This window comes from Morus notabilis, unplaced genomic scaffold, assembly GCF_000414095.1.
Source record: "Morus notabilis unplaced genomic scaffold, ASM41409v2 Scaffold156, whole genome shotgun sequence".
In the NCBI taxonomy this organism is placed as follows: domain Eukaryota; kingdom Viridiplantae; phylum Streptophyta; class Magnoliopsida; order Rosales; family Moraceae; genus Morus; species Morus notabilis.
The window spans coordinates 737,915-765,836 of NW_010361538.1; the positions used below are offsets into that span (position 1 = coordinate 737,915).

Genomic DNA, 27,922 nt, shown 5'->3' on the forward strand with positions numbered 1-27,922 from the left:
TTTGGCGATCTGATGTTGTTTTTCCTTGTTTTATGTCGTTTTCTCCACTTTCCCACCTTTTGGAAGGTGTTGTCGTTTCCATAATACTGACGTTTTGCCATTCTATTATCGGTTTTTTCGGAAATTGTTCATATTATAGTAACAGTAAACACCTTACTGATACTATGGAACAAATTGAACACCGTCGCATTAGAATCTTCACTGTCACTCTACACCCAGGAAGCAAACTTCCCCATGACCTTTTTTTTTTTTGCCAATTAGTCTTAGATAACATAGGCATTATTCTTTTCACAACTCAAGTTTTTTTGTTATAATATTTTCTCTCATAAAAATTTAAATTCAACATTTTTACTGCAGTATTTTCTCTCACCCTTATCGATAACATAATTTTGGTAGTAACACGCCCCAATTGCTGATGTATTTTTGGTGAAGAAAAAAAGCTGATAGTTCTAAACTGTTGAACAATCAAACTATCAATAAAGAACATTAACAGAGAAAGAGACCAGCACTGGACCAGGACCACTGGGGAGAAAGTATCTGTGGGGATGAGATTTTGATACTCTCAAAACAAGAACAAGAAAGACATGTTTTGTTTGGTCGCAAAGTGCCCAGTTAAGGTCTAAGGAGAAAGTTGAAAAGAAACATCAGCTTTGTGTACCAGAACGATGTCCTAGCAGAAAAGGAAATGACAAGTTCTCTGAGATAATAAATCAACTAAAGAATATATAGATACACTAATGATTTGATCAGACTACAATATTGGTTATGGACCACACAATCTTCCACAGGCTCACAAAATTTTCCCATGCTGTTTATAAAAGTGACCCATATTTAATAAATGCACTGCACCATGAAAAAAAAAAAATAAGCTTTCAATAATTTGTATATCATGGAAAATTCTAGATGATAAAGAATTGGAGTGTTTCTTCTAAAAATTTGATCTGACCAAAATCACGTCAAAGTAAAAAAGTAAGTCAAATTGACAGAACCAAAGATGTGAAAGTTCATAACAATTGCCTGTCGGCCCAAACCAAATAATTACGTGCACATAAAAAGTCTCCCAAGAAAAAAAAAGGGACCAATTTTCTCAAGTGATTAGGATCGGCTAACACATTGGTACTTTTTCTCCTTTTTCTCCATATAAGAGGGAAGAATTATCCCCTGTATTACAATATATATATAAGATTATGTTTACATAAACCCAATAGAGGTTACTTGGGGATTTTTAACCCCATGAATTTGAGGAAAAATAGCCAGGGAAAAAGGCTTTGAGGCACACATAAATATTGTTACAGTAGTTTGAATCAAAATACAATAATAGTAGACGAAACAAGATGAGTATGATGACCAACAAGTATGTATTTGATTGGGAAATGCAATGAAAATTCTCCTTCCATGTTACAAGATGGGATCATTGAGGAAGAACTGGAGGGGCAATTGTGCGAGTATTGTATGATTTGCAGTGCCTGCATTTCTGACCAATAATATGGAAGTAAACTTCGGTAGTATCGTTGCAATCGTTGCACAGGATCCAAACCTGCAAGTTAGTCAAGTCTTGCCTATTAGAACATGAACTACAATAGAGATTTCAGATTGACCATGATCCATAATCCCCATAAACAAATTGAGAGTAACAGATTTTGTTAGAACTCTTGTACATATTTAGGACCCGTTTAGTTCGCTGTACATATTTAGGACCCGTTTAGTTTGCTGTACATATTTAGGACCCGTTTAGTTCGCTAATTCAAATTTTTAATTCGAGTTGAGATGTGACTTTATGTGAGAGCTTTTTACTGTAGCAAAAAAGTTAGATGTGACTGTTTCTGAGAGCTTTTTACTGTAACAAAACTCGAATCGGTAAAATGAACGGGGCCTTAATATCCCCTGTTTTGTCAAAAGAGAAAATGAGGCGTATCCTAATATTTAACAGTAGATGACCACATCTAGACTAATGAATGCAGGAGCAATCTTTTAATGAGGAAAAAAAAGGACAATTCTGTTATTGGGGTAGGACGCAATTTTAACAGTTAAATCTTCATCAAGGGTTTCATTAAATTTTTATATTTTTTTTCTAATCCTTTATGAATCTAAAGATGATTTGATGGTTAAAAGTTGTTTCTCAAAACAAATGAAGGATATAAGCTGTGACCTTTCTGGAATGATAATCCTCAGGCATAACGGTCTGTTCGATCTGATGATGCAACACAAGAAATTAGCATCAGATATTGGCCGTATATATCAACTGGCATTTATCATGGTTTCTTTGCTAAGATGTTGAATTAACCATAGGTTGTTAAAGTAGTTTGAGCTCTAGTTCAACAAGTACCTCCTCGTCTATTCTCTTCCAAGTTTTGGACATGTCGATCACCGACTTGGAGCATATGGGGCAACAGTATCTGGGTGATTCAACAAATTTGTGTTTGAGAAAACCAAGCAATTAAAACTAATATGATCAAAATTCATGATTACTTACTTATCACGTTTTATCATCTCATTGTAGCATTCACAGTGCATTGTATGCCCACATTTCATTACGGTTGTATCTTTCAAGGAGTCGAAAAGGTACTGCAAGTAAACAATTTGGTAGTTTTAGGACAAATCCATAGAGATATTTCCTTCATGAAAAGAGGACTGTGAAGAAGAATTTTATGCAGAAAAGAAACCTCATAACAAATTGGGCAGTGATGCCTCATGGAGTTCTCCACACACAAGTGATTGTCACGTAGAACAATTGAATAGCAAGATCCTGAAAACTTATAAACCAGTTCAGTAAATGAGAAATCGTATTAATTGACAATGGATTTACGGATTCCATAATTCAAGGGCATTTGGAAAGAATTGAAACCAGGCAAAATGTTCAGAATTGGAAGCTTTATTTCCTACTAAACAAGAGCAATAAAAAGGAGAAGAAAACACACACACAAGATTTACTGTAGTTCACCCTCAATATGAAAGCTGCTTGTACCTTTAGCCACTGCAGAATTTCATTATAATGAAGAAATAATGAAGAAGAAGATTATAGGAGAATCATACGCCTCATGCCTCTCAAACTATAAGTAATATTAAGACAACCACATACTAACTTTGTGTCGCGGTAATAATTAGACTCCACACACTCAACAGGGCAAAACACATACAGAGTGCCAAGCTAACAAGGAGCAGGATGTAAAGAAAAGGATGGAAAGATGTTTTAAGTCAAAACTCAATAGCACAAATCCAGCATGTTGACACCCTTTCTTGTTTAAGTTCAGAAAATAATGTAAGTGTACAGAAGTAAAAAAGTGAAGAAATTAAAATAAGAACCAAAGAACTAGTAGAATCTCAGTAATAGTATAGCCATAACAAACTAAATGCATACCACACTTCTGGCAGTGGAAGAAATTCTCGCGACCACCTACTCTGTTTCCACAATTGCCACAACAACACAGAAGTCATTCGATTTGCAACAAAACCAATCGTAAATAAACAGGGGAAAATTTTTGAAACTTGACTTACTAACCTGCAGATTCCACAATCATCACAATGAAATTGCCCCTTCTCAATCTGCACAAAATTCAAACACAACTTAGCATGGACAAATAATAATTATTATTATTATCATTATATAAATATATATATATATATAGATCAAACAAGACTAAAGCAACAAACTTCAACTAATTATATGAACTCCAATCCATTCGGAAGCTAAATTTGAGTTTGTTGGATTACATCATCATCAAAGAATTTGCATATGTCACAGAAATATTCCCCCATGTTGACGCCACAGTTGGTACAAACTTTAGCAACCTGAAACCAAGATAAAAATATTCAACAACAACAACAAATTCAAACCAAAAGAAGGAAAACCAAGCTTTTTTTTTTTTGTGAAACAATAACGAAGGAAAATGAATACATACCGGTTGTTCTGTATCACAAACTGAACAAACAACCTGAAAAGCCATTATTAGAGTAAAAAGACTCCAAGTTATTCATTCAGACAAATTCACAAACAATACAAGTGAAAATGAATGTGATGCGGATGAGAGAGAAGTGAAACCATACTTGCTTAACATCGTACCGAACCAGCTCATGCCGGTCAAAGGGGTTCCTCAAAATGCTCTAACGGATCAAATACAGAGAAATTAGCACAACCCCAGATCATCAAAAATGAAAATATGTATCTGTATGTATATATACACACATATATATGATAAATACCGTGGCCTCATTATGACAATGGCGACATGGATAGATCTCGTTGCAACATGGAGCTCTAATCTGGCATCTCCTTCTGTAATGTTGGCATCTAGCAAAACAAACAAACAAAAAAAAACCCAGAAAAGAAAAAAAATAAGATTTCATTTTTTCTGCACAAACCATATCAATTCAAGGAAAACAAAAAAGATTGGTGTTTTACCCGTAGCCCATCTTCCCAAAATCAAGACGTTCATTGGCTAAGCCTTCCATGAGAGAGAGAGAGAGAGAGATTTGTAGTAGAGGATGGAAAAGGAAATAGTTTCCTGATTTGGGAAGGATGGGGAATGGGGTGATAGACGTGTTTCTTCTGTCTCAATCCCCCAAAGAGAGAGAGAGAAATCATGGACAAGAGATCGCATCTTTGTATCACATGGAATATAAAAACAGTAACTTTTTTCTAATGGCATTATAATATTGCATCATCATGCATACCCACTTGGCCATGTTAGAGAGAGAGAGAGAGAGAGAGAGAGAGAGAGAGAGAGAGAGGATAAGGTGTGGCAGTGGGGGCTGGGTGGACTTTGAGTGAAAGCGACAAGCGCCGTTATAGTAACGAATTGGATTTCAGAGAACATTACCAAAGCCTACCATCACAAGCAATCAATCAATCCTTTTTAACCTTTATTAGAATCCTCCAATTTTCCCATAGAGTTGAGATGATTGGAAGAAAACACCATCAAACTCAACAACAATCCTTTTCTCTTTTTTTTTTTTGAGGAAAAAGAATGGGAAAACCAAGGAAAATTCCTTTCGGAATAGTGGGCTCATTCTTGTTTCTACTATACGGTAACAAGCATTATACAAAATTATGAACTTGAAATGAGTTGGAGTATAATCCAAAGTTTTTGAAAAAAAAAAAATGTAATACAAATGTCATACTTATAAAAGTTTTGTGGGAACAGGTATACCCAGGGTGGCTCAACTATTATTTGTGGTCAATCGGTCTATAAATTATGTTATTTATTTACTGTAAGAGAAATTCGGATTTGAAAGGATGAAAAGAATATAGAAAGTAAGAAAAGGGTTTGAGGCGTATAAGAATACTTTCCTTTAAGGTTTTATTTGCCTTCACTTTTCAAAATTTATTAATGAGTTTTAATGGCAAATTACCCCCAAGATACAACAAACCCTTGAACACAATATCTAGCAAAAATATTGAGTTCCAGAACAACAATAATTTGTATTTTCTGAATGCATTAATAAAAGACAGGGATGCATCAATCCTCTTTAAACGTTACAACCTTTCACATAAAGATACCTTTTTCAATTTGAAGGTTATCATTTATATGTTGATGCACTTATAACAATAGTCATTTCTATTGTTAATAAGTACTCAGATATGTGAGAAAATATATCACAAATGGATGCAATGGTTCAAGACCTTTTCAGATCACTAAAACATACGAAAACACGTTTTCCGGTAGCAATTTGCGCTGCAGCGGATGACATTCACGCTGCAGCGCTCAGGCTTCGCAAAACATACTCGAGAGGTCTGTTTTGTGCAGGCTGCAACGCCCAAGAGGCGCACTGCAGCGCTCGGGCATTACAAAACAGACCCAAGAGGTCTGTTTTGTGCGTGCTACAGCGCCCTAGAGGCGCGTTGCAGCGCGCGCTCCTGTGCACGCCTGTTCTTCCCGAATGTGTTTTAGGTCAATTTTTGTGATATCGAAATTGAGAGATATATTACAATCTCTCTAACATTTACGTCGTTTGTGGTAAGAGATGTATAAGAATATTGCATGTTTTTTTAACATGAAACTGCAAGAATAAAAAATATAATGAAAATTTTATGAATTATAATTATTAAGCAAATAGACCCTGTTTCTAAGAAAAATAAAATCATATGCAATTTTTCTTCTTCTTAATTATTATCAACGAGTGTCTTAAATTTGTGCACTTTTTAAACCCATGGATTTATTTGATTCCAAACACGACTAGAAATGCATACTTATAGTAAAAACTAACCAGTGGTATTGGTTACAATATAAACACAAAGTTTAGGAGTGTTTGAATGGTAAGAAACCAAGGAAGTAGGCATGGTGGTGGTTGCTCAGAACGGGAGTTTATAAATGGGGCCAACTACTCTTAACAGAAATTAGTTAAACACTGACTATATATCTTCCACGCCTTAAACTTAGACGCAATAATAATAATTGAGAAATGTTAGAGTCCTTTTTTTTTGTCACTTTTTTGTTATTTTTTGCCATTTTTTGTTATTTTTTGCGTATAAACAGGTAAAATTCATTATTTCATTTTTTATTTAAATAATAATATATCATGTTATAAAATTCACATGTCAAATAATAAATATAATAAATTATAAAAAAAGTGACGCTAACGTTTCTTTCTCAGTTCTCATCTTCCTCTACCTTGATCAATTCCACTTTTGTATTTTTCTTGTTGGGTTTTCCAAAAAGCAATGGATGAAATTGACACATACATTCTTTGGTCTGAAAAAATCAGTAACTAGAATGCCCAGTTTTGGTCTGAAAAAATCAGTAACTAGAATGCCCCAGTTGATACAAAATATGACATCATTGGATGAGAAGTATACAAAGCACAGTCCCTTGTTTTCAAAGTCCTCGAGTTCTGTGCAATGAATATTAACTTATCGTATATATTTTAGGCCCTCGTGAGATGTACATTATTTTATTCCAAATGTGACAATTAACTAGTTAAAATATGTGTAATAAGAAAATGATATTTTAATTAGTTATGCATATTTTATTATATTTACTAAATAGATTTGATAAACAAGTTGGTATTATTAAGGGTGGCAATTTAGGTCATCACATGAAATACGACTCGAAACCCACACAAAGTTAGTGAGTTTGAATTTACTATAAATATATTTGAGTCATAATCAAGTTGACACGATTAACACGATTAATAAACGGGTTGGCTTAAAGTTGACCTCTTAACACAAAGTGGCACGAATTGACACGATCATCTATATGTATAATTTATAATCTAATGATATGCGATATAACATGAAAGTTTATATGCATATTAAATACAAATATTATGAATTTTAATATTTGTATGTAAAATTCATTTATTTTTCTTAAAATGAACGATAAATTGATCAATAAACATGTTATGATCGTGCTAACTAACTCATTATTATATCAGTTATTTATTCAATATATTAATTTAAATGGGTTATGTAGGTTGACACGATTAATAAATAGATAGTGTTTGAATTGATATTTTTGACACATTTAATAAACGAATCATGTCTAAATTAATATTTTCTGACACGATTAATAAAAAGGTTGACACGAATACGGCCCAATAATACTACGAATTGACACCCCTAGGTATTACACTTCAAGAATCTAAGAATTGTAATAAAGTCAGCATGTGACCTTTCTTTTAACACGTTCATGCATGTCTCTAGGGATATTTATATGTCACTGAATTTAAGACAGATCTCACCTTAAATGCCGTTATTAATTTGTAGACCACGTTCATAAAATAATTCCTTCCTAAATTGCCAATATATATATATATATATATATATATTGAGTAGCTAAATTGCCTAAATTTACAATTAGCTAAAAATAAACAATTGCTCAACTCAATCCTCAAAACCACACAACAATAAACAAAAACGATTCCTTTTATTAGCTATATAGAACAACAAAACAACAATATCCATGGCAAAACCACATCTCCAACACAAAGATTACAACAATATCAAAAACTATATATAGAGAGAGAGAGAAGAAATTAACTAGATAATTATAAAAGGAGAGGAAAAAAAAAAACTTAATTAAAGTCTTTTCATCATAATCTTCATTGTCAAAATGGGTTGCAACGAATCGAAGCACGACACGGTGGCTACCGGAAACACCATCCTCCGGCGAAAGCAATCCAAGGACATCGAGACCGTTAAAGAAAATCCGACGGCTGAGATTCAAAGCGCGGTTGATGATCGTGACCATCACCATGAAAAGGACGTGGTAGGCCGCCACGAAAATGACGTCGCTTCGACGGTAATAGAGGAGAGAAATCTCGATCAGAAAAAGGAATCAGAAAAGGAAGATCAAGACTTGGTTGAAGGAGATCATGATGATCATGATCAGAGGCTGATATGTCGAGACTCACCGAATCATTTCTTCTCGTCGAGAAAGGACGAGGAAATCATATTAGGGAATGGTATTGATGGGATTATTTCCGAAGGACGGTCCGGGAAATCCGAGTACAATACTCCTCGCCATAAGGATATTGATGATGATCATGATGATCATGTGAAATTAGCTGATGATCAGAATAATGTTACCGTTAATCATGATCATGTGGAGGCAGATATAGAGAAAGATCAGAGGAAGGAATTGGCTGATCATTATGATAAAGATCAATCAAAAGCAGCAGAAGAAAACGGTTTGTGATCATGATCATATACATACGTATCTTTGTATATTTCTTGGACATGCATGTACATGACGTTGTAAACATGAAAAAAAAAAATATATATATATATATGGTCCGACCTTATATATATACATATAATCCCCACTTAAATTTCCAATCATGCATGTGACGTGTATATTTTCTTTTGGTTTTGATATTATTATATAGTGGATTCATTAATACAATATGTATGTATTCTGATATATGTTCAAGTATTAGATTTCATATTGTTGAGGTGGTATAAGAATCAAATAGTGCGTATATATATACACAGTGGCGGAGCCACTTGAAGATGAGCAGGGGTGGCTCCCACTTAAATTTTTTTGAAAAAAATGACCATTAAAAATTTTACACTTAAGTTCCGCTGAAATAATATATATCATCACTAAAATAAATATATTTTCTTATATGCCCCCACTAAGATAATTTGTTAAAAAAAAATTTAATGTACGCGTTCACTGAAGTAAAAGGCTGGCTCCGCCACTCTATATACGTATATATGTAATATACAAATTAAATATATATGTTATTCACAGTGTATCATATTTTGTGGTATGATTTTGATGTGACATGACGTTTCAAAACATATACTACTCACAGATTCTCTAGTAATGTGGAAGCGGAGTTGATATTGAGTTGTATATGTCTAAATGCTGGTGCAGGAGAGCCTGGAGATTCGGAGGAGGATTCAGTACCAAAGGAAGACGAAGAGCAAATAACCACGGCTGAAACAGAAGCTTCTGTCCCGGCCGCTGAAGAAGAGAAGACTGCTAATGCAGAAGAGGTGTGATTTTGAAGTTTCACGAGCCTTTCTTTGTACACTGTTCTATTAGTAATTTACAGAGGGTTCTTATTTCTGCAGAAACAAGATGTTGTTGATTCACCAAATGAGGAGTTGAAGACATAATGAAGACGGAACACTACACATATATTAAGAGTTAAGACTTGAGTGAGAAAGGAAGATTAAAGAGATTGTTGTGTATTTGTAGTGTACCCTTAATGTTGTTTGTTTATCTGGTTGTAAATGTACTAGAGCAGTGTTTCTGCTAAAAGGGCTTGTTCAAGTAAAAATGATGCATCTAATAATATTGCTGCAAATAAATAACTAAAAAGGGCTCATTTGAAAGGTATATTCAAACCATAATTTTTAATTTTGACGTTTGAAATTTAATTTTTTTGTTAGAAGAAAACACTGCATCAGAATCAATTATTTGAGTTTGAGATCAAACGGGCCTCCTAAAGTGATGTCTATCTATTGTTCATTGTATACAACATTTATGGCTTAAAACATAGCCAACCCGACCACTTACTTTGTCCATTTGCTCATTATTCCAAATCTATTATTTTTCAAAGGGCATACTAAAAAACTAAAGCACTTGAAGAGCAAGCATTTGTTGTTTTCAACCACAAAACTACGAGTTTTGAAGTTCACGTGACACCTTGTGAATTCCACGTGACAATGTTGGCTCGGAAATATGAGTTCTTACAAATTCAACACCAATTGGAACATTCAATATTTTTCAGACCAAACCTTCCAATTTGTGCAAATTGAATCGATTAACTTATAAAGAGTTAATAGTTCTGAGCTTTCTTTTACACATTTGTGGCCGATTCAACATAAATTGAAGCTTTGGATTGATATTTCCAATATGCATATATTAAAGTTAGAAAGGGACTCTTGTAATGCATTTACTTCATCAGACATTTCAGAAAAAGAGAAGAGAGCCAGCAGTAATGAGCAATGACTCAATTGTATTACTTGTAATAGATTATCAAATTCACAACAATTATTTACAGTTTACACTTGTGAACAAAGAACCAAATCTAATGAATGATATAGAAGTCACCATTCGGACAGACACAAAGTCGGGTTACAATGATATACATATACTACACAGGTGATTATATACACAAAACTCCCTCAAGCCCTATTCCATTACAAGACACTCACAGGCCATAGGGTGAGAAAATTTGTCCACGCCATTAAGCCCACGACTGATGGACCTCTGACTAATGCCAGCTAGATGACTGAGCGGTTAAACATTAATGGTGGTTGCCCCCAGCATCCGACTGTGTTTTCAATCTGATAATAGGGGTTGCAGGATCTCTGGAGAAGACAAAATTTCCACCATCATCTGCTTGGCCATATTCTAGCAAAGGACGCTCCATCACAATTCTACAGGATCGCCACTCCTTGCACATTAATTCGACACCGAAATACACCAAATGGTCCACTATGCTGTTTCCAGTTACCGACCTGCATAAATTTCCAAGATATTAGAGCATCTTTTCAGATGAGGTTGTCCTTATAAACTTCCAGCTCTAACATTTCCTCTAGCAGTTCCAAATGTTTCCAAACATTAATAAGTGAAGAAAGTGAAATATGGTATAGATGAAAACGTGTGAATCCCAATTGAACACCACTGCTCGCATAGTCACATAAATGAAATTGCAAATTTGCACTAATGAAATGATGACTCTCCAAATAAGTACAATATTCATAATTAAAAGAAAAAACTTACCTGCTACAGGTTGGGTCTTCCCCTGTTTTATCACATATTTTCTCGACATCATAACTAAGAAATTCCAAACCAACGCTGTAGAGCCACACCTAAAAGAAATAAAAGGCAAAAAAAAAATAAATATATATATATATATATATATATCAGCAAACAAAAGAAAACTCTCACTATCCTAGAAAAGAAATGGTGTCCACTTTGTGACGGTAAATTCATGTTCATAGTTTCAACATGGGTGACATACAATTACTAAAGATATTTCCAGAAATGTTTGCATAGAAGTGTGCTGGCTCTGTTTGCTAAAGAATGACTAAAATCTGAAAATTGTGGCTAACAAGTGCAAATAATAAACCAACTAGCCAACATGCTCTACTGAGTACATGAATAATACACTTGTTTAGACAAACCATTACCTCAGTTGGAAAATGGTGATATGTTTTTTGGGGGAAAAAATAATAATATGGAGGCAAATGAGGCACAATATCATGTCCATGTGTGACTCGTATTGTGTTCCGTAGAAGTCTGTGGTAGTATGTTGCAAAGACTGCATTACCAATGCGAGGTTGTCCAAATGTTATAACCTGAACATTCTGGGCATTGCCGTTGACCTGATAACAAACATTCTCTCATTACAATTGCTCATTTAAATAAAATGGACACCCAGAATTTAATTACAATAAAAAGTAACAGTGAGACAACAGAAATGTTGCAAAAATAACGGACACAAACAGAAAAGGAAAAACTAAGTTCCTTTGTCACTTGTAGTGCTAGAAGAAAGAACGAAACAATTCATGCAGGCCATAAGAAAGACACAATAAAGCTTTGATAGTTGTAGGAAAAGATAATTTATCATACTACTAGATCAAGTCCACAAAAGGCAGCAATTGCCCCTCCCATCGAATGCCCTGTCACTATGATGTTAATATCTCCATAATATTCCTTGGCCCTTTTAACAGCATTTAGGATTCCTGAGCGAATGGTTGTGTTGTGGTAAGCATAATAAAACCCATGGTGCACCTAACAATGAGAACATGAATGAATACAATTAATATCCAGGAAAACTAAAGAAAAAAGAGAAACTTTTTCTAAAACACGTACCATTGCATCATCCATGCCGGGGTAGTTTATATCAAGCTGTTTCCAATATAAGTCTTCAATCCAATTCTGTAAGCTGCATGATGCAGTCATCCCATAAATCCAAGAAATCAAGGGATTATATATAAGGAGAATTATCTAAGAGACCGAAATCAATTGCATTATTAACTGGATTTTTTTAGGGGAGTTAACTGGATTTTGATCTATATACTTTTAACCCAAATCTTGTTGGGAAAACAAATTGACCAGATGTTAATAAGCACAAATACAAAAAAAAGGTTGAGAGCCTCCACAATATTCAAAAAATAATAAGAAGTCCACCAGTGCAAGAATCCAAAATTTATTATCTACCATCCTTGATATTCTATCTAACCCACATTTTCTGATGGGAAAAAAGGAAAATCCACCTTTAACCAGCCAACTAGTGCAATTGATCGCTAAGCCTCTCCTCAAGCAGTAAATTAGTCCAAACTCCAAAAACCTAGCTCAGAGAAATGATGTTCCTACTTGAACAATTACAACATTGTACCTGTGCTCTTGAGTTCCTCTAAATGCAATTATAATGGCGTACGGATCTTTTGCCACTCCAACAAATGCCTGAAGAAGATAGTCGTAATTATATCAGAACAGATAGTGTAATATGGTATGCATATAATCAGAAAACTGCTAGTAAAAAGAACTAAAATGTTTCATTCTTTGATAATGCACCTGTAAGCAGCTTTGGACGTCAACAACCAGCTCAATCATTTGAAATCCCTGTTCCCAAATAAGACGTGTCAAGAGGCCTCTTCTAATAGAGACTAGAATACGTAATACCAGGCTTAATCTATCAATTCCTTAACGCAGAGCACAAAGTAATGATATAGTCCTAGTACCTCAGTTACCCCATCACATTTTGAGCAAGTCCAAGTAAAAAGTTCTGTCAGATCAGATACGTACACCTGTAAGAGCAAAAGCATTTTCTCAGTCTTCAAACTGGACTAAATTAATGACAGTTCTAAAATGTACTAAAATCTTGTTATCTAAATATCAAGCAGAACAAGTTTTTGGCTTAATCAGAACATAATTTATAAATTTGTGTAATGTCTTGCAATAAATACCAATAGACTTGAACTTGACCATTCTAAACTAACAGAAAGGAAATATAAGTGAAGCAAATCCGAATAAGATATATGCGTTATGTTAACTATTAAAGTAGAAACACTTGTAAAAGGGTCCCCAAATCGCTGCCTTTATCTATGCCAAAAGTACGATAAGTATACTATATGATGTAAAGTTGAATGAATGGAGAATACAATTGGGCACTAATATGGAAGCCAAATGTCCCTTAATAGGTCCAAACCCAGTTATTAAGAAAACAAAACAAAAACAAGGAAAAAAAAAAAACTTACTGCAGAAGCATAATGCACTACTATATTGGTAAGTGTATGATTGTAGATAGAAGCATGCTTTTTATGCTTGAATTTGAACTTCAGTTCTGCGATAAACAAGCAAAATTATCTGTTACAAACTTATACCCAAAAATAATAATAATAATAACTTTTCTTAAACAAAGCCAAAATGAATCAAAATCACCAATCACCTTAAGCCATTGTGCAGAAATTCAAGAGCTTCACATATAACTTTAGAGAAATAAAAACATTTATGCAGAAATTTACCTCTTCCATCGGAACAAAGAACCAGGCATGTAATAATCGCCAATGTGAGCCATCTATTTCTTTCCATTCTCCGCACCAAACTTCCAGTCCCGAATATATATATATATATATATATAGTAACAATAAAAATTCTCCAAAGAAAAAACTGTTTTCGCAGATTTATGCAGAGAAATTAGAAAGATAAAACAATTCTGGAAACGAATTGAGCAAGATAGGACGAAATTCACAGGAGTTTATGACATTACGAAACCAGGATTATTCAGATTGATCGGCGAATAAGAAATGGAACAGAATTCTTCTTCTTCTTCTTCACGGAAAACCCTCGGTCTGATCGCGAAATCTTGTTGTGAAGACTGTCTTGACCAGATAGCTGATTCGAAGGAGATTAACCAAAAAATGAAAATAGCAATTAAATAGGAAGATAAAATAAAAATGAAGAGTTTTGTACTTCTTTATTTCCCATTTTACCCTTGCATTTGATGCCATTTTACCGTATTACTTTCCTATAAGGCGAGATTCGTGGTCGGTTGGAGTGGGTATTCGTGGAAATGAGGTTATTATTTGTCACTTTTGTCGACGTGGCGGTGTGTGGTATTTGGTTTTTTTGAATTTTAGAAATGGAAATATTGGGTCGGGTGGGTCCGCTTCGGAGCTGCCTTTCACTTTCCGCCGTGATTTCGAATTCGATTACCTTTTTTTTTTTAATTATTTTGTTACCTTATTGGTGTAATGTATTTTTGCCTTCCGTAACTCTGTTTCCTTAGAAAATTATTATTAAAAAGGGAAAATAATTTAAAATTCAAAATCAAACGTGTCGTAGTGATCTTTTTCTGTTTGTTGGAATTTAATCAACGGAATAATAAGAGCATATACCGTAGAGACAGTTGTACAGAAAGCAAGTAGTGCTGCATATATATATATATATATATATATACACACACACATTTATATTAAGAAAAAGTTTTGTTTATAATGAGACATATGGTCTTTTGGTTCGCCAGATTAACTTGTGGCGATTTGAGCTGTTATAGTGATTTTTAGAGTTCTAGTTATTCATAGTTGAAATTTATATTTAGAAAACTATAAAAAAGAATTTTTAAAAAATTTACAGTTAATATTAGAAGAAGTTCAAATGCAGCTTTAATTTTTAGATTGTGCAGCAATCTCCTCATAGTACAATTAATAAAACTTTCTATTACACTATTTTTAAACTATCAACACTAGTATAATTACAGTTACTAAATACTCAAATACTTTTTGTAACAGCTGTTTTTTTTCAGCACAACTAACAACACTTTTTTTAAAATCTACAACACTACCAAACAGGCCCTATGTGTTTGAATACGTGTTGAACTTGAACACATGCATTTATGGGGAAAAAAGTGTATGTTTCTGATTGAGTAAAGTTAAGAGGGGGTTAAATTTTGAAATGACCAGTACCGAACAACCTGCAAACCCAACCCACCCCAGCCAAACCCAACCCGAAAAGGTAATTTATAGCATTATTTTTTATTTTTCGGCCCACTAAATGTCTAGCCTGAGGTATTTGGGGTGGTTTGTGGGTTGGGCCTATAATAACCTGCATACCCCAACCCAACCCGCACAAACATGTCTGATAAGGAACCTATGAGTGTGAAATGATAAGGAGCCTATGAGTATGAAATGATAATGATGGTTGTTGTTGCAGTGTTTACTTTGGATGAATTTGAATTAAGCCTCTAATTTATATTTGTTTTATGTTTGATGTTGGATGGACTACTTTGCTTCATGTTTGATGTTGGATTAACTTTTGAATTGCTATCTATTTGATGATGGACTAATCAGTATTATTTCTATTTGATGATGAACTTTGAATGTTGAAGTTATGTTTGATTATCAGTATTATTTCTATTTGATGATGAACTTTGAATTTTTGAGTTATTATTTTTATTTGATGATGAACTTTGAATGTTGGATTGAAGTTTTATTTTTTGAATGATGAACCCAACCCACCCCGTCCCGCCCCAACCCAACCCAAATATCATTGGGTTGTGAAATTTTTCTAACATCGTTAGGGCCAAATATGTGCAACCCACACCCTTTAGGGCAGAGTAAGAAAAAGTCCTACTCCGCACTAACTCAACCTATGTACAACCCTAATGACCAGTTTGAGTTGGTTAAAATCAATTGAACCACAAATAAAATTATCGAAAATAACTTACAAAGCACCCAATTTGTTGGGCTCATGGGTTCATATTGGCTGAACTGATTAGGACTGTTCATGGGTTGGGTTTGTGCGGGGTAGGATTTTTTCTTCCCTCGTCCCAAAGAGTATGGGTTGCACATATTTGGCTCCAACGATGTTAGAAAATTTTCACAACACAATGATGTTTGGGTTGGGTTGGGTGGTCAGTTTCAACATTCAAAGAATCAAAGAGTCAAAGTTTAATCCAAAATTCAAAGTTCATCATCAAATAGAAATAATAACTCCAACATTGAAACATATAGAAATTCAAAGTTCAATCCAATATCAAACATGAAGTAAAGTAGTCCATCAAACATTAAATATAAAGCAAACATAAATTAGTCTACACGCATAAATTAGTCTTAACATAAAGCAAACATAGAGGTTTAATTCAAACATGAAGAAACTAGAGAGTAGAAATGAGTTGTCTGCCTAGAGCTAGATATTAGAAGAGGCAAGTTAGAGTGCGGGTTGGGTTGGGGTGTGCGGGCTATTATAGGCCTAACCCACACCCCGCCCTAAAACTTCAGGCCAGACATTGAATGGGCAACAAAAAAAATTTAATACTAGAAATTACATTTTTCAGATTGGGTTGGGGGTAGGTTAGACATGCGGGTTTATAAACAGCCCTAAAATTGATGTACCAAATGTTGTCCCTAGTAAGGCTACCCAATAGGGGGGTGAATTGGGTTTTAAATATTTTTTGAGAATTTATACAATTATTCAAGATTAAAAACAAATATAGACAATTAATTTAACACGGTGAGTTTATCAAACACTTGGTGTGCAGAAAAATATGTGAGTTAATGCAATAGCACAACCACTTGATATGCACAAGATGAACCAATCTAATATCATATGACGAGTTCAATAAGCTTATCACCAAGAGTTTAAATCAATCAATGTCAACTATCAAATTTAAAGTGCAGAAATTATAGAGATAGGGTTAAGAGAGATGCAAACGAGATTTATAGTGGTTCGATAAATAAATTTACCTACATCCACTGTTGCCGAGATATTTCGCCTCTCGACGTCTTCCACTATACGATCGTCTATCTGGCACGATCACTCATCTTACAAGATGGCAGATCTTTTTATTCAAGGTTTCACCTAACCTCTTACACAATGTCGATTTTCTACGGAGATCAACCAACCAACAAACCCAATACGAAAGTAATGATTATGAATAGTGAATCACTCAGTCATACACTCCTAACAATGGTTTTACACAATTGAAATGGCTATGAGATGATGAAATCACACTATCAAAATATAATCTAAGATAGGCTCAAGTATGTGTGAGAGAGTGAAGTAAGGATCTTTAGAAGATGATGATTATGATGGCACTTTAGAGAAATATTTTTGGATTCTTAAGAGATTTAGGAGCTTTGAACAATTTCTTTATTTTCAGGAAAATCCGTTGGAGAGAAAAATGACTTTTCTCTATTTAACCTCACTTTCCAATGGTCTTATTTATGATCGTTTACCTAGTACCGATCGACCGGAGCGGTTGACCAGTTGAGTCAAATTTGAAATCTCGGTGTTTAACGGTCTTATTGACTGGCTATTGAACAGGATCGGTTGACCGGTTGAGGCAGCACCGGTCAACCGGTGCATTTAGCCTTCTCTGTCACCGGACGACATAGGTCGACCGGTTGACACTTAAATCGCCTCAAACCTTCACAAAATTGTATTTTTAGGCCAAATGTCATTATGCACTTAGTTTAGTCTCATTTTAAAAGAGTAATGTGAGTGTGTGCATGAGCCTAAATAATAATTAATCAAGATAGTATGAAATCAAAATCAAATACAAGACTAAGGAGATATAAAAACCTATTAGTACTTGTCTTGCTTGATTTTGTTTGCTTGCTCTTGATCTTTAATTTTTCAACACTTCAAGCTTTGAATTTCTTCTTCAATTTGCATTTCTCAACCTTGAATGTATGCATTGTATTCCACACTATGCTTCTTGAGTTGATTTGTAATATCAATTATGCTAACAACACAACTCAAAGTAGAATAATTAGTAACATAATACATTGTGTTTGTTATCATCAAAACATGAGAATATTCAACCTTAGGCCAACACCAAACACCCCATAAAACATGGGTAGAAGCTTCGTAAATCTTAGGGGTTCCAATCTTATGCTACATTGAAGGGGCTAAATCGAATTACGCTACAATGAAAGCTTTTTTTTTTCTTTTCATTTTTTATGTTTAAAACCATAGCATAAACTTAATTTTTTAAAATTTCACCATTCTTCTTGTAATAAATCGCCTATGGGTGTTAATTTGTATGTAACAACTCGTGTTTGTTTTAACTCATTTGTTAATTGTGTTAGAATAGTATCGATGAGAACACAATTTGTTTGTAAATACGTCAGAAAATGTCAACTTAAACTTAAGATGTTTATTATAGAGGTCGATATAATTAATCCGCATGAAATTAGTACTTTGGATGTATAACTAATACAATTATGAGCCATTTGACACAATCATAACATGTTATATATGATTGTGACAAGTTTAATTCAATATCAATTGAAATTTAATCACTAAATATATCATTCATATTTTTTATATTCAAATAATCATGTAAAAGTAACATATAAAGTCAAACACATTAATTCGAATTTAGCTAAGTCAACAAAAAATGACATATTTATTAATCATATACATACAATCAACATGATTTACAATCTAAACCTAACCTATTTATAATAAAACTCAAACTCATTAATTCCACGTAGTTTTGGAAATTGTGTCATCTATCATAACACAAATTTCCACCCTTAAAATCACATGTTTTATTATTATTATTATTAAAGAATTTGGAGGTGAGGAATAGTGGAATCGAGAGTGGAATTATCACTATCCTATGCTAGCAACCACAAAAATCACACGTTTTACAAAGTGACAAAGTTTACAAAAGAAATTGATCTCATGTGGATAGGTGAATTAGAAAATATCACTTATAGAGCGTTGATTTATGTTTTTGAGAATTGCGATAGTTGAATTTCAAACATACGTGAAAAATTTAAGCTTAATTTCTCATCACGCATGTCGTGGGCTTTTTAGCTTTAATTAGGGCTTACAGATACTAGTTAGCCCATGGTCTGTCGGATTAAGAGCCCAGGGGCTTTTGTGAAGAAAACTCAGGCTTTCCAACATTATGGGCTGCTAAACGGCCCACATTTTTCACCAGGCGGGAAATCACATTTCCCTATCATTGGCGGGAAAAGGGCTATATTTTCAGAGACAACCGCCCCTAGACCGCACATCTTGCTCCCACAAATCAAGTGGCTATAAATATCCCAAATCGCAACTGGCGTCAAATCCTTATTTTGGACTTCCTTCTGATTCAAAAGTTGCTCTCTCTCTCTCTCTCTCTCGACCAAACCCTCGATCTGAGAAAACAGCCATGGCGAAGCCCTCGAAGCCCCAGGTCTCGTCCGACGAGGCGCTCTCGAATTCGTCGTCGTCGGAGGAGCAGATTAACCAGCAGATCGACGAGGAAGAGGACGAGGAGGAGCTCGAAGCCGTCGGGCGCTCCGCTGGCTCCGACGACGACGCCAACTCTCCGGCCTCCGATGACGACGCGGCCTCCGCTGAGAATGGCGATGCCGAGGAGGAAGAGGTAAAGTAGCGGGTTTTCCCGTTCCGAAGGGTTCTGTGTGCTTCGTGATCTTTTGGTATCCGATCTAGGGTGGAGTAAGTTCTGTTCGCTAGGGATTTGAGAGTTCTTTACCATGCAATCGGTTTGGCCTGGAAGAAAATGGGCAAGTGGAGGTTTCAGGGATGGTTTTTCGGTTTAAATGCTCGTTTTTATTGGTTGAAATTGAATTGGTTATCTGAAGTGAGAAAAATAGTTTTTGTTTAGCTTTATGTTCGTTATCCTGCATTTTCCTTGTAGCCAAAAAGTGAATGAGGAAATTCCACATTTTTAGGAGCATTTAGGGCTGCAGATGTTATTATTTAACTTCTAGGGCTAGGACTCTGCTTAAGCACATTTCCAGTGTTGTTTAAATTCATAGAATCAAGTATAGTAGTCAATTTGTTGTTTTCTTGTTTAATAATACCTGGGCACATTTTTGATAGTTCCATGTAGAACTTCTCTCTCGATGTATGATCATTTCGAAAGGGCTATGCTAATTTGAGCTTGTAACTTTTGTATTATTAGTGTCCATAATTGATCTCACATTTACTGTTGTGTTATCTATGTGCAGGATGGAGATATCGTGCCCAATGCTGAGATTATCAAGCGTGAAAGAGTGAGACTGAGAGAAATGCAGCAATTAAAGAAACAGAAACTTCAGGAAATATTGGACACCCAAAATGCTGCCATTGATGCTGACATGGTCTGTTTTGTTTGCGGAGAGTCATTCTATCTGTTGGCCATAAGTTATGGTAGCTAATTTTATTGGTTATTTTTATTGTAGAATAATAAAGGGAAGGGGCGCTTGAAGTATCTCCTACAACAAACAGAGTTATTTGCTCATTTTGCTAAAGGTGACCAATCTTCATCCCAAAAGAAGGCCAAGGGAAGGTATATCTAATGTTCTTGTATTTTACGTGTTTGTTCCTCCCCATTTTGAAAGGGGAGTTAATTTTCCCCTTAGTTTCAAACATTGCTTACTGACATGCTATCAAACATATGCAAAACTAAGGGGCCGTCATGCATCAAAATTAACTGAAGAAGAAGAAGATGAAGAATGCCTCAAAGAAGAGGAAGATGGTTTATCTGGCACAGGAAACACGAGGCTTGTGACACAACCTTCTTGTAAGCTCTCTGTTTCCATATTGTTTGCCTTATTTATTCCCTCGAACCTCTGCATATCTGTATGCTGTTATCTTTGTGATTCAATGTGTTTCAAACGCTATCTAAATTGACATTTTACTCAAGAGTTGATAAATGTTCTTTTCCTCAAGTTTCTGTGCTTCTCTCATTCATGGTAATGGATTTGCAGTTCAGGACCTCAGGTGTGACTTAACTTTGTAAGAGCTGATTTTCCCATTTGTCTTTTTGCAGGTATACAAGGAAAGATGAGAGATTACCAACTTGCTGGATTAAACTGGCTTATACGACTTTATGAGAATGGTATAAATGGAATCCTTGCAGATGAAATGGTAAGTATTGTAGTGTGGTACACTAGGACTCTGATCAGTACTGTTCGTTTCCTCTATGATGTAGAGTTATCTATACTTAGTTCGGTTTGAATTTGTTGGTGTATTATGTGCAATTACCAACAACTGTATTTTTCTTTCAATCTCTTTTTGTTAATTATACAATTGCGTCCTTTTTATTTTGTCATTGTCAGGGTCTTGGTAAAACACTACAAACAATTTCTTTGCTGGGTTACCTTCATGAGTTTAGGGGAGTTACTGGTCCTCATATGGTAGTTGCTCCTAAATCTACTCTTGGAAACTGGATGAATGAAATTCGTCGTTTTTGCCCTATTCTGCGAGCTGTGAAATTTCTTGGCAATCCTGATGAAAGGGTATGTCATTTTGGGCTTAAATTTGATATCGAGTTTTATTGATTTTACAATATTGTGCTTATGTTCCATCATTCTTCTCATTTCTGCAGAAACACATACGAGAGGAATTACTGGTTGCTGGGAAATTTGACATTTGTGTTACAAGCTTTGAAATGGCCATCAAAGAGAAAACTACCTTACGCCGTTTTACTTGGCGCTATATAATTATTGATGAAGCCCACCGAATCAAGAATGAGAATTCCCTTCTTTCCAAGACAATGAGGATTTACAATACAAACTATCGCCTTCTAATTACGGGAACACCACTTCAGGTATAGTTTGGGATCCTATGGGTTCAGCTGAATTTCAATTTTTGTAATGTTTAATGCTTGACCCTTTTGCTGCAGAACAATCTTCATGAACTCTGGTCGCTGCTCAACTTTCTCCTGCCTGAGATATTTAGTTCATCTGAAACATTTGATGAGTGGTTCCAAATTTCTGGTGAAAATGACCAGCAAGAGGTCGTCCAACAGCTTCACAAGGTGAATTCCTATAAACATTTTTACATTCAATCTCCAGAACCCTTGATCCTGTCTTCAAGGTCCAAAGAAAAGTATTGTCGTGTTCTCCGTGATCTGATACTGTGTTATCTGTCTTTTTATTTTTAAGGTCCTCCGACCGTTTCTGCTTCGAAGACTGAAGTCAGATGTCGAGAAAGGTTTACCTCCAAAAAAGGAAACTATCCTTAAAGTAGGCATGTCACAGATGCAGAAACAGTACTACAGGGCTTTGCTGCAGAAGGACCTTGAAGTTGTTAATGCTGGTGGAGAACGTAAGCGACTTCTGAATATAGCAATGCAGCTGCGTAAATGCTGTAATCATCCATATCTTTTCCAAGGGGCTGAACCTGGTCCTCCTTACACAACTGGAGATCATCTTATTGAAAATGCTGGTAGGTTAAGAATTCCTTTTCATTTTGATGGGTGTCAACAATGATCATTGTACTTATCCTATATTCGGATATAGGTAAAATGGTTCTTTTGGATAAGTTGCTCCCAAAGCTAAAAGAGCGCGATTCGAGGGTCTTAATATTTTCACAGGTTAGTTAGATGATGTTTTAGCATACTGTGATTGCTTTATTTGACACATATGACCAGACATTAGTATCTAATTTAGTTGTATTTCTATGATTGGTAATGGTTTTGAAATCAAATCAGATGACAAGGCTGCTAGACATTCTTGAAGATTATTTAATGTTTCGTGGGTACCTGTATTGTCGAATTGATGGGAATACTGGTGGGGAGGACCGTGATGCGTCTATTGATTCCTTCAATAAGCCAGGAAGTGAAAAATTTGTTTTCTTATTATCAACTAGAGCTGGAGGCCTTGGTATCAATCTTGCCACTGCAGATGTTGTCATTCTTTATGATAGTGATTGGTGCGAGTCCATCTTTTTCTTTTGTTCTTGGTTGTTTTGATATTTATCTCTTTCTAATTTTGCTAATGCTTGGGGGGATTCATTGCAGGAACCCACAAGTAGATCTGCAAGCTCAGGATCGTGCCCACAGGATTGGACAAAAGAAAGAAGTGCAGGTGTTTCGGTTCTGCACAGAGGTATGAGTATGCTTTATTTTTCCCATTTTGAAGTCACTATACTGCTGTAATGTGAATCAATGTCTCATTTTGGTCTCTCTTTTGTCTGGGCAACAGTATACTATTGAGGAAAAAGTTATTGAGAGGGCTTATAAGAAGCTTGCTCTTGATGCTTTGGTGATTCAACAGGGAAGACTGGCAGAGCAGAAAAGTCAGTGTTGAGAATTTTCCTGTTATATTATAATATACTATTATCAAGAACTGGGTTCAGTAATATGTTTTTTTTTCTTTTTTTCTTTTTTTTTTTTTAAATCTGATGCAGCTGTTAACAAAGATGAGCTACTTCAAATGGTGAGATTTGGTGCTGAAATGGTTTTCAGTTCCAAAGACAGCACAATTACAGATGAGGACATAGACAGGATTATTGCAAAAGGAGAAGAGGCAACTGCTGAGCTCGATGCAAAAATGAAGAAATTCACAGAAGATGCTATCAAATTTAAAATGGATGATAGTACGCACTCACTACTTCAAGTTCTTATCACTCTTTTTTGCCTTTCACATTTTTGTGTTTTAGCAGTTGACATATTGTTACAATGCTTACTTAATATTATTAATGCTGTGCTGTGCAGCCGCTGAATTATATGATTTTGATGATGAGAAGGTGCGGGCTTTTTGTTCCCTGTTGTGTATTTCACCAATTTAAATTTTCCTTTTATTTGTGGTTTCATATGCCTCTTCACACACACACATAGTGTGTGTGTGTGTGTGTGTACACGTGTATTTAATTTTTTTCTAATGTGTTTTCCTTTTGGCCTTGTATCAAATGAAGGATGAGAGCAAGTTTGACTTCAAGAAAATTGTTAGTGAAAATTGGATTGAGCCACCAAAAAGAGAGCGGAAGCGCAAGTAAAGCCTTTTCTCTTGTCTGCAACTCTTGTAATTTGAACTTCTTGATGCATCTTTTTGACAATATTGACTTTTGGTTGCTTCTCTAACTAGTTACTCGGAATCTGAGTATTTTAAGCAAACAATGCGTCAAGGTGGTCCAACAAAACCAAAGGAGCCCAGAATTCCTCGTATGCCACAACTGTAAGCACTTATCAAACGATTATTACATTCTTAAATTTGTGTTCTCACCTCTATACATGCTAATGAATCTTTGGTTCTTTTTTCTCCCCCTGCAACTAGACACGATTTCCAGTTTTTTAACACACAAAGATTGAGTGAGCTGTATGAAAAAGAAGTACGCTACCTCATGGTGAGTATCAATGAGCTTTGTTGCCTTTCCTTTCTTGGTATTCTCTTTGTTTAGGGTGTGAGCTGTAGACAACGGTAAATTTACTTATTAATTATTCCCTTGACAATTTTCAGCAAACGCATCAAAAGAATCAGATGAAAGATACAATAGATGTGGATGAACCTGAAGGTATTTTTTTCATTGTCTGTTCACAATAGTCCAATCTTGTCATAATTTTACCCGAACTGCTTACTTGATGTTGAATCTTTGTTTTCTTCCATCTTTTGGTTTGTACTTTTCTTTTCCATTATTAATAATAACTTCTGCTTTTCACCAAAAAAAATAATTAATTAAATAAACAGAGGTGGGAGATCCATTGACTGCTGAAGAGCTGGAGGAGAAAGAACGACTTCTAGAAGAGGTAATTGGACTATATTTTCTTATGGTGAGGTTACTATCTAGGTTTTGTCATTAAAACTTGATTATTTTTTTTAGGGGTTTTCTTCATGGAGTAGGAGAGATTTCAATACGTTCATAAGGGCTTGTGAGAAGTATGGCCGAAATGACATAAAAAGTATTGCTTCTGAAATGGAAGGGAAAACAGTGGAGGAAGTTGAAAGATATGCAAAAGTTTTCAAAGAAAGATACAAGGAGTTAAATGGTAAGTGTATCTATTCAAACGTCATTGTATTTTGTATTGTAGGTTTTAGTTAGTCACTGGGATTAAGGTCAACTTGCAATCCACTGTGATAAACTGGATTACTAGGTTTTGGGTGCACTGCTCAAGCATTTGGTTGGATCAGTTAGTTCATAGTTAGCCTTCTCATGGTTTTTCTGGTTTAATAGGAAGGTTGGTTTTAGTTAGAACTCAGATTTTGTTTCAAGATAATGTAGCCAATACTCAAGTGGAATTAGCCTACACTAAAGTTACCATATTGCAACTATAGATCTCAGGCATCTTGTATTTTTATTAGAATATTATCGGGTCTTATGTTTCCAAGCTCGTAAAGAGTATAGTTGAACTTAGATTTTTTATTTTTTTTTATTTTTTAAATGAGTTGAGTTCTTAATTTGATTCATTTAATGTCACCCCCAGATTATGATCGAATTATAAAGAACATTGAAAGGGGTGAAGCTAGGATTTCTCGGAAAGATGAGATTATGAAAGCTATTGGGAAGAAACTGGATCGCTACAAGAATCCATGGCTGGAACTGAAGATCCAATATGGCCAGAACAAAGGAAAGCTGTACAATGAAGAATGTGACCGTTTCATGGTGTGAGCTCAAAATCTTTTGATTCTTCTCTCATGTTTCTGCTTTTGTACTGTTTATCTTTCTCTCGGTGTGAAATATTTCTGATGGTTTCGTGCCAAAATCCAGATATGCATGGTTAACAAACTTGGGTACGGTAATTGGGACGAGTTGAAGGCAGCATTCCGCACATCGCCCTTGTTTCGTTTCGATTGGTTTGTCAAGTCTCGCACAACTCAGGAACTCGCGAGGAGATGCGATACATTAATCCGTTTGGTGGAGAAAGAGAACCAAGAATATGACGAGAGGGAGAGGCAAGCACGCAAAGAGAAAAAGCTTGCTAAGGTTCGCTCCTCCTCCCTACTTAGGCATTGATTCACACTTTTTTCTTTTTCTGGTCACATGGTCAATCATATTAGTATTTTCTGTAATCTTATTATTTTGGATGGCTATGTTTCAGAACTTGACTCCTTCAAAGCGCTCCCTGGCTAGGCAGGCGACCGAGATCCCCGGCTCTCTAAAGAAGAGGAAGCAATTAACCATGGATGATTACGTTAGCTCGGTATGTGTCTGCTCTCTTTAAACACAAAACATGTTGAATAATAAATACTCTTGAAACCAGTATCACCAGGCGGAATGACAGATGCAAAATTTTGGTTTTTTTTTTTTGCAGGGAAAGAGAAGGAAATGATATGAAAATTTGTTCTGATTATTTTGGGGGATTGAAAACCTCACTGATTTCTACATTTTGCGTAGACATGTGCATGCTAAGGAGTTTATCTAGTGTGCATTCTGGTTATGGCCCTAGGTTTTTGAGATGTAATCAGGGTTCACAACTTATGACCCATAAATCTCTTTAGTAGAGCGGATAAGTATATTGGAAGTCTCGGGAAGCTGTATAGATGAATTTACTACTCTTCAGAGACTCCTAGAAACTAAAGTGTTAGTGATACTCGGATCATTAATCAATATATTAGTGGATTAGCTACTTAATTTTCCGGTTCTTCGCCGGAGGTCTAACAGATTTGGATAATTGAGCTAGAATTTTTGCGTTTTCCATATATTGATGTTATTGTCTGCTTAAAGTCTTAAAAAAATCTTGTACCTTGTGATCACAGGCTCAAATTAATAGCAGTATAACGCTTTTAATGTTTAAATCCTTGATTCATGATTACATACTACACGTGGTATCCGCAACTAAAAGGTCCGCTACACCGGTCGATGCGGTGGTTGAAGAAGTCTAAGATGCCAACTACTGTATGAAAGAGCTTGTGGATGCCGGAGGTTGATTTTTAATGTTGACTTTAACAGCGAATGTATTTTGTAAAGTCTGTCTCCTTCTTTCTTAAAAACTCTATTTTGTTAAAATAATGAGGTTTGTTTAGAAATACTTGAGTGTTTTGGATTTAAAATAAAATTTGAATTGGTAACGGTTTAATCACTCTCTTATTCAAATTTAATTTTTAAATGAGTTTTTACGTCACTAATCTCAGTTGGGGGGTGTGACAGAGTTCTTTTTGTTGTAGCTTGCTCAAGGGAGAGCCATTAGGAGAACTGCTAAGAGTAAGACCCCTTAAGTCAAGGCAATTGCCTAAGAACCTTTTAAGTCAAGGTCATTTATTATTCGGATTATTAATTAACTATCTTTACACCACATGTTTTTTGGTTAGTCACCTTTAGTTAATTTCATTTACACTTCAATAATTTGAACATATTAAATTAATCGGATTATTGATTAATATCTTTACAACATAAAGTTTTTGGTTAGAAACCTTTAATTAATTTCATTTACACTTAAAAATATTGAACATATATATATATATATTTTTTTTGGCTGAAAAAAACAAGTCTTACTACTCAAATCTTACTTCAGTTCTATAAAACTTATAACGTATGAACTAGTACTAGTTGAACACAAAAATAAGATTGTTTCTCAATATTGATTTTTAAAATTCATTATTTTTTCCTTCTAACAAATGATAATTTATCTTTTTCTTTTAAAAAAAAAAGAAAGATTGTCTGGCAATTTATCTCCCATAGTTGCTGAAACATTACAAATGACCAATTTTGACGGTGATGTTAAATTGGTGTTAGAAAATCACAACTGATCAAAAGATCCTAAATCTCAATTTAAATTTTAACATAAAGTTCTCAACTCTCAATCCCTTAAATCTAATAAGATGGACTACAACGGAATAATTTAACAAGTTGGA

At 34.9% G+C, this 27,922-nt stretch overlaps 3 protein-coding genes across 5 annotated transcripts; 1 reads left to right on the plus strand and 2 right to left on the minus strand.

Moving 5' to 3' along the window:
- Positions 1 to 1,082: 1,082 nt before the first annotated feature.
- LOC21406331 (E3 ubiquitin-protein ligase MIEL1) lies at positions 1,083 to 4,585 on the minus strand. The gene is made up of 12 exons (XM_024166849.1): positions 4,400 to 4,585; positions 4,201 to 4,288; positions 4,045 to 4,101; positions 3,900 to 3,932; positions 3,712 to 3,789; positions 3,500 to 3,543; positions 3,359 to 3,399; positions 2,664 to 2,746; positions 2,474 to 2,565; positions 2,327 to 2,396; positions 2,150 to 2,191; positions 1,083 to 1,537 (listed from the first exon to the last, which is right to left on the minus strand). Exons 1-12 carry the CDS (start codon positions 4,447 to 4,449, stop codon positions 1,412 to 1,414), a joined length of 804 nt encoding a protein of 267 aa, XP_024022617.1. The 5' UTR covers positions 4,450 to 4,585; the 3' UTR covers positions 1,083 to 1,411.
- Positions 4,586 to 10,398: 5,813 nt separating this feature from the next.
- On the minus strand, positions 10,399 to 14,302 carry LOC21406333 (lipase). Of its 3 annotated transcripts, XM_024166863.1 has the most exons (11): positions 14,178 to 14,302; positions 13,928 to 14,072; positions 13,661 to 13,746; positions 13,145 to 13,210; positions 12,978 to 13,025; positions 12,799 to 12,866; positions 12,273 to 12,345; positions 12,030 to 12,191; positions 11,588 to 11,782; positions 11,178 to 11,266; positions 10,399 to 10,912 (listed from the first exon to the last, which is right to left on the minus strand). In XM_024166863.1, exons 2-11 carry the CDS (start codon positions 13,992 to 13,994, stop codon positions 10,699 to 10,701), a joined length of 1,068 nt encoding a protein of 355 aa, XP_024022631.1. In that variant the 5' UTR covers positions 13,995 to 14,072; positions 14,178 to 14,302; the 3' UTR covers positions 10,399 to 10,698. The 3 variants fall into 3 exon arrangements, with proteins under 3 accessions (XP_024022631.1, XP_024022630.1, XP_024022632.1); XM_024166862.1 differs by having other exon boundaries at positions 13,928 to 14,302; XM_024166864.1 differs by lacking the exon at positions 10,399 to 10,912 and having other exon boundaries at positions 11,174 to 11,266; positions 13,928 to 14,302.
- A 5,169-nt stretch (positions 14,303 to 19,471) lies between these two features.
- On the plus strand, positions 19,472 to 26,697 carry LOC21406334 (ISWI chromatin-remodeling complex ATPase CHR11). Its single transcript, XM_024166882.1, has 25 exons — positions 19,472 to 19,788; positions 20,378 to 20,509; positions 20,591 to 20,697; positions 20,819 to 20,931; positions 21,181 to 21,278; positions 21,470 to 21,649; positions 21,739 to 21,960; positions 22,036 to 22,170; positions 22,298 to 22,580; positions 22,655 to 22,728; positions 22,846 to 23,066; positions 23,155 to 23,242; positions 23,339 to 23,432; positions 23,544 to 23,732; positions 23,851 to 23,882; positions 24,051 to 24,127; positions 24,221 to 24,310; positions 24,410 to 24,479; positions 24,593 to 24,647; positions 24,821 to 24,879; positions 24,954 to 25,119; positions 25,555 to 25,733; positions 25,839 to 26,054; positions 26,170 to 26,271; positions 26,383 to 26,697. Exons 1-25 carry the CDS (start codon positions 19,573 to 19,575, stop codon positions 26,398 to 26,400), a joined length of 3,216 nt encoding a protein of 1,071 aa, XP_024022650.1. The 5' UTR covers positions 19,472 to 19,572; the 3' UTR covers positions 26,401 to 26,697.
- The last annotated feature ends 1,225 nt before the right edge of the window (positions 26,698 to 27,922 follow it).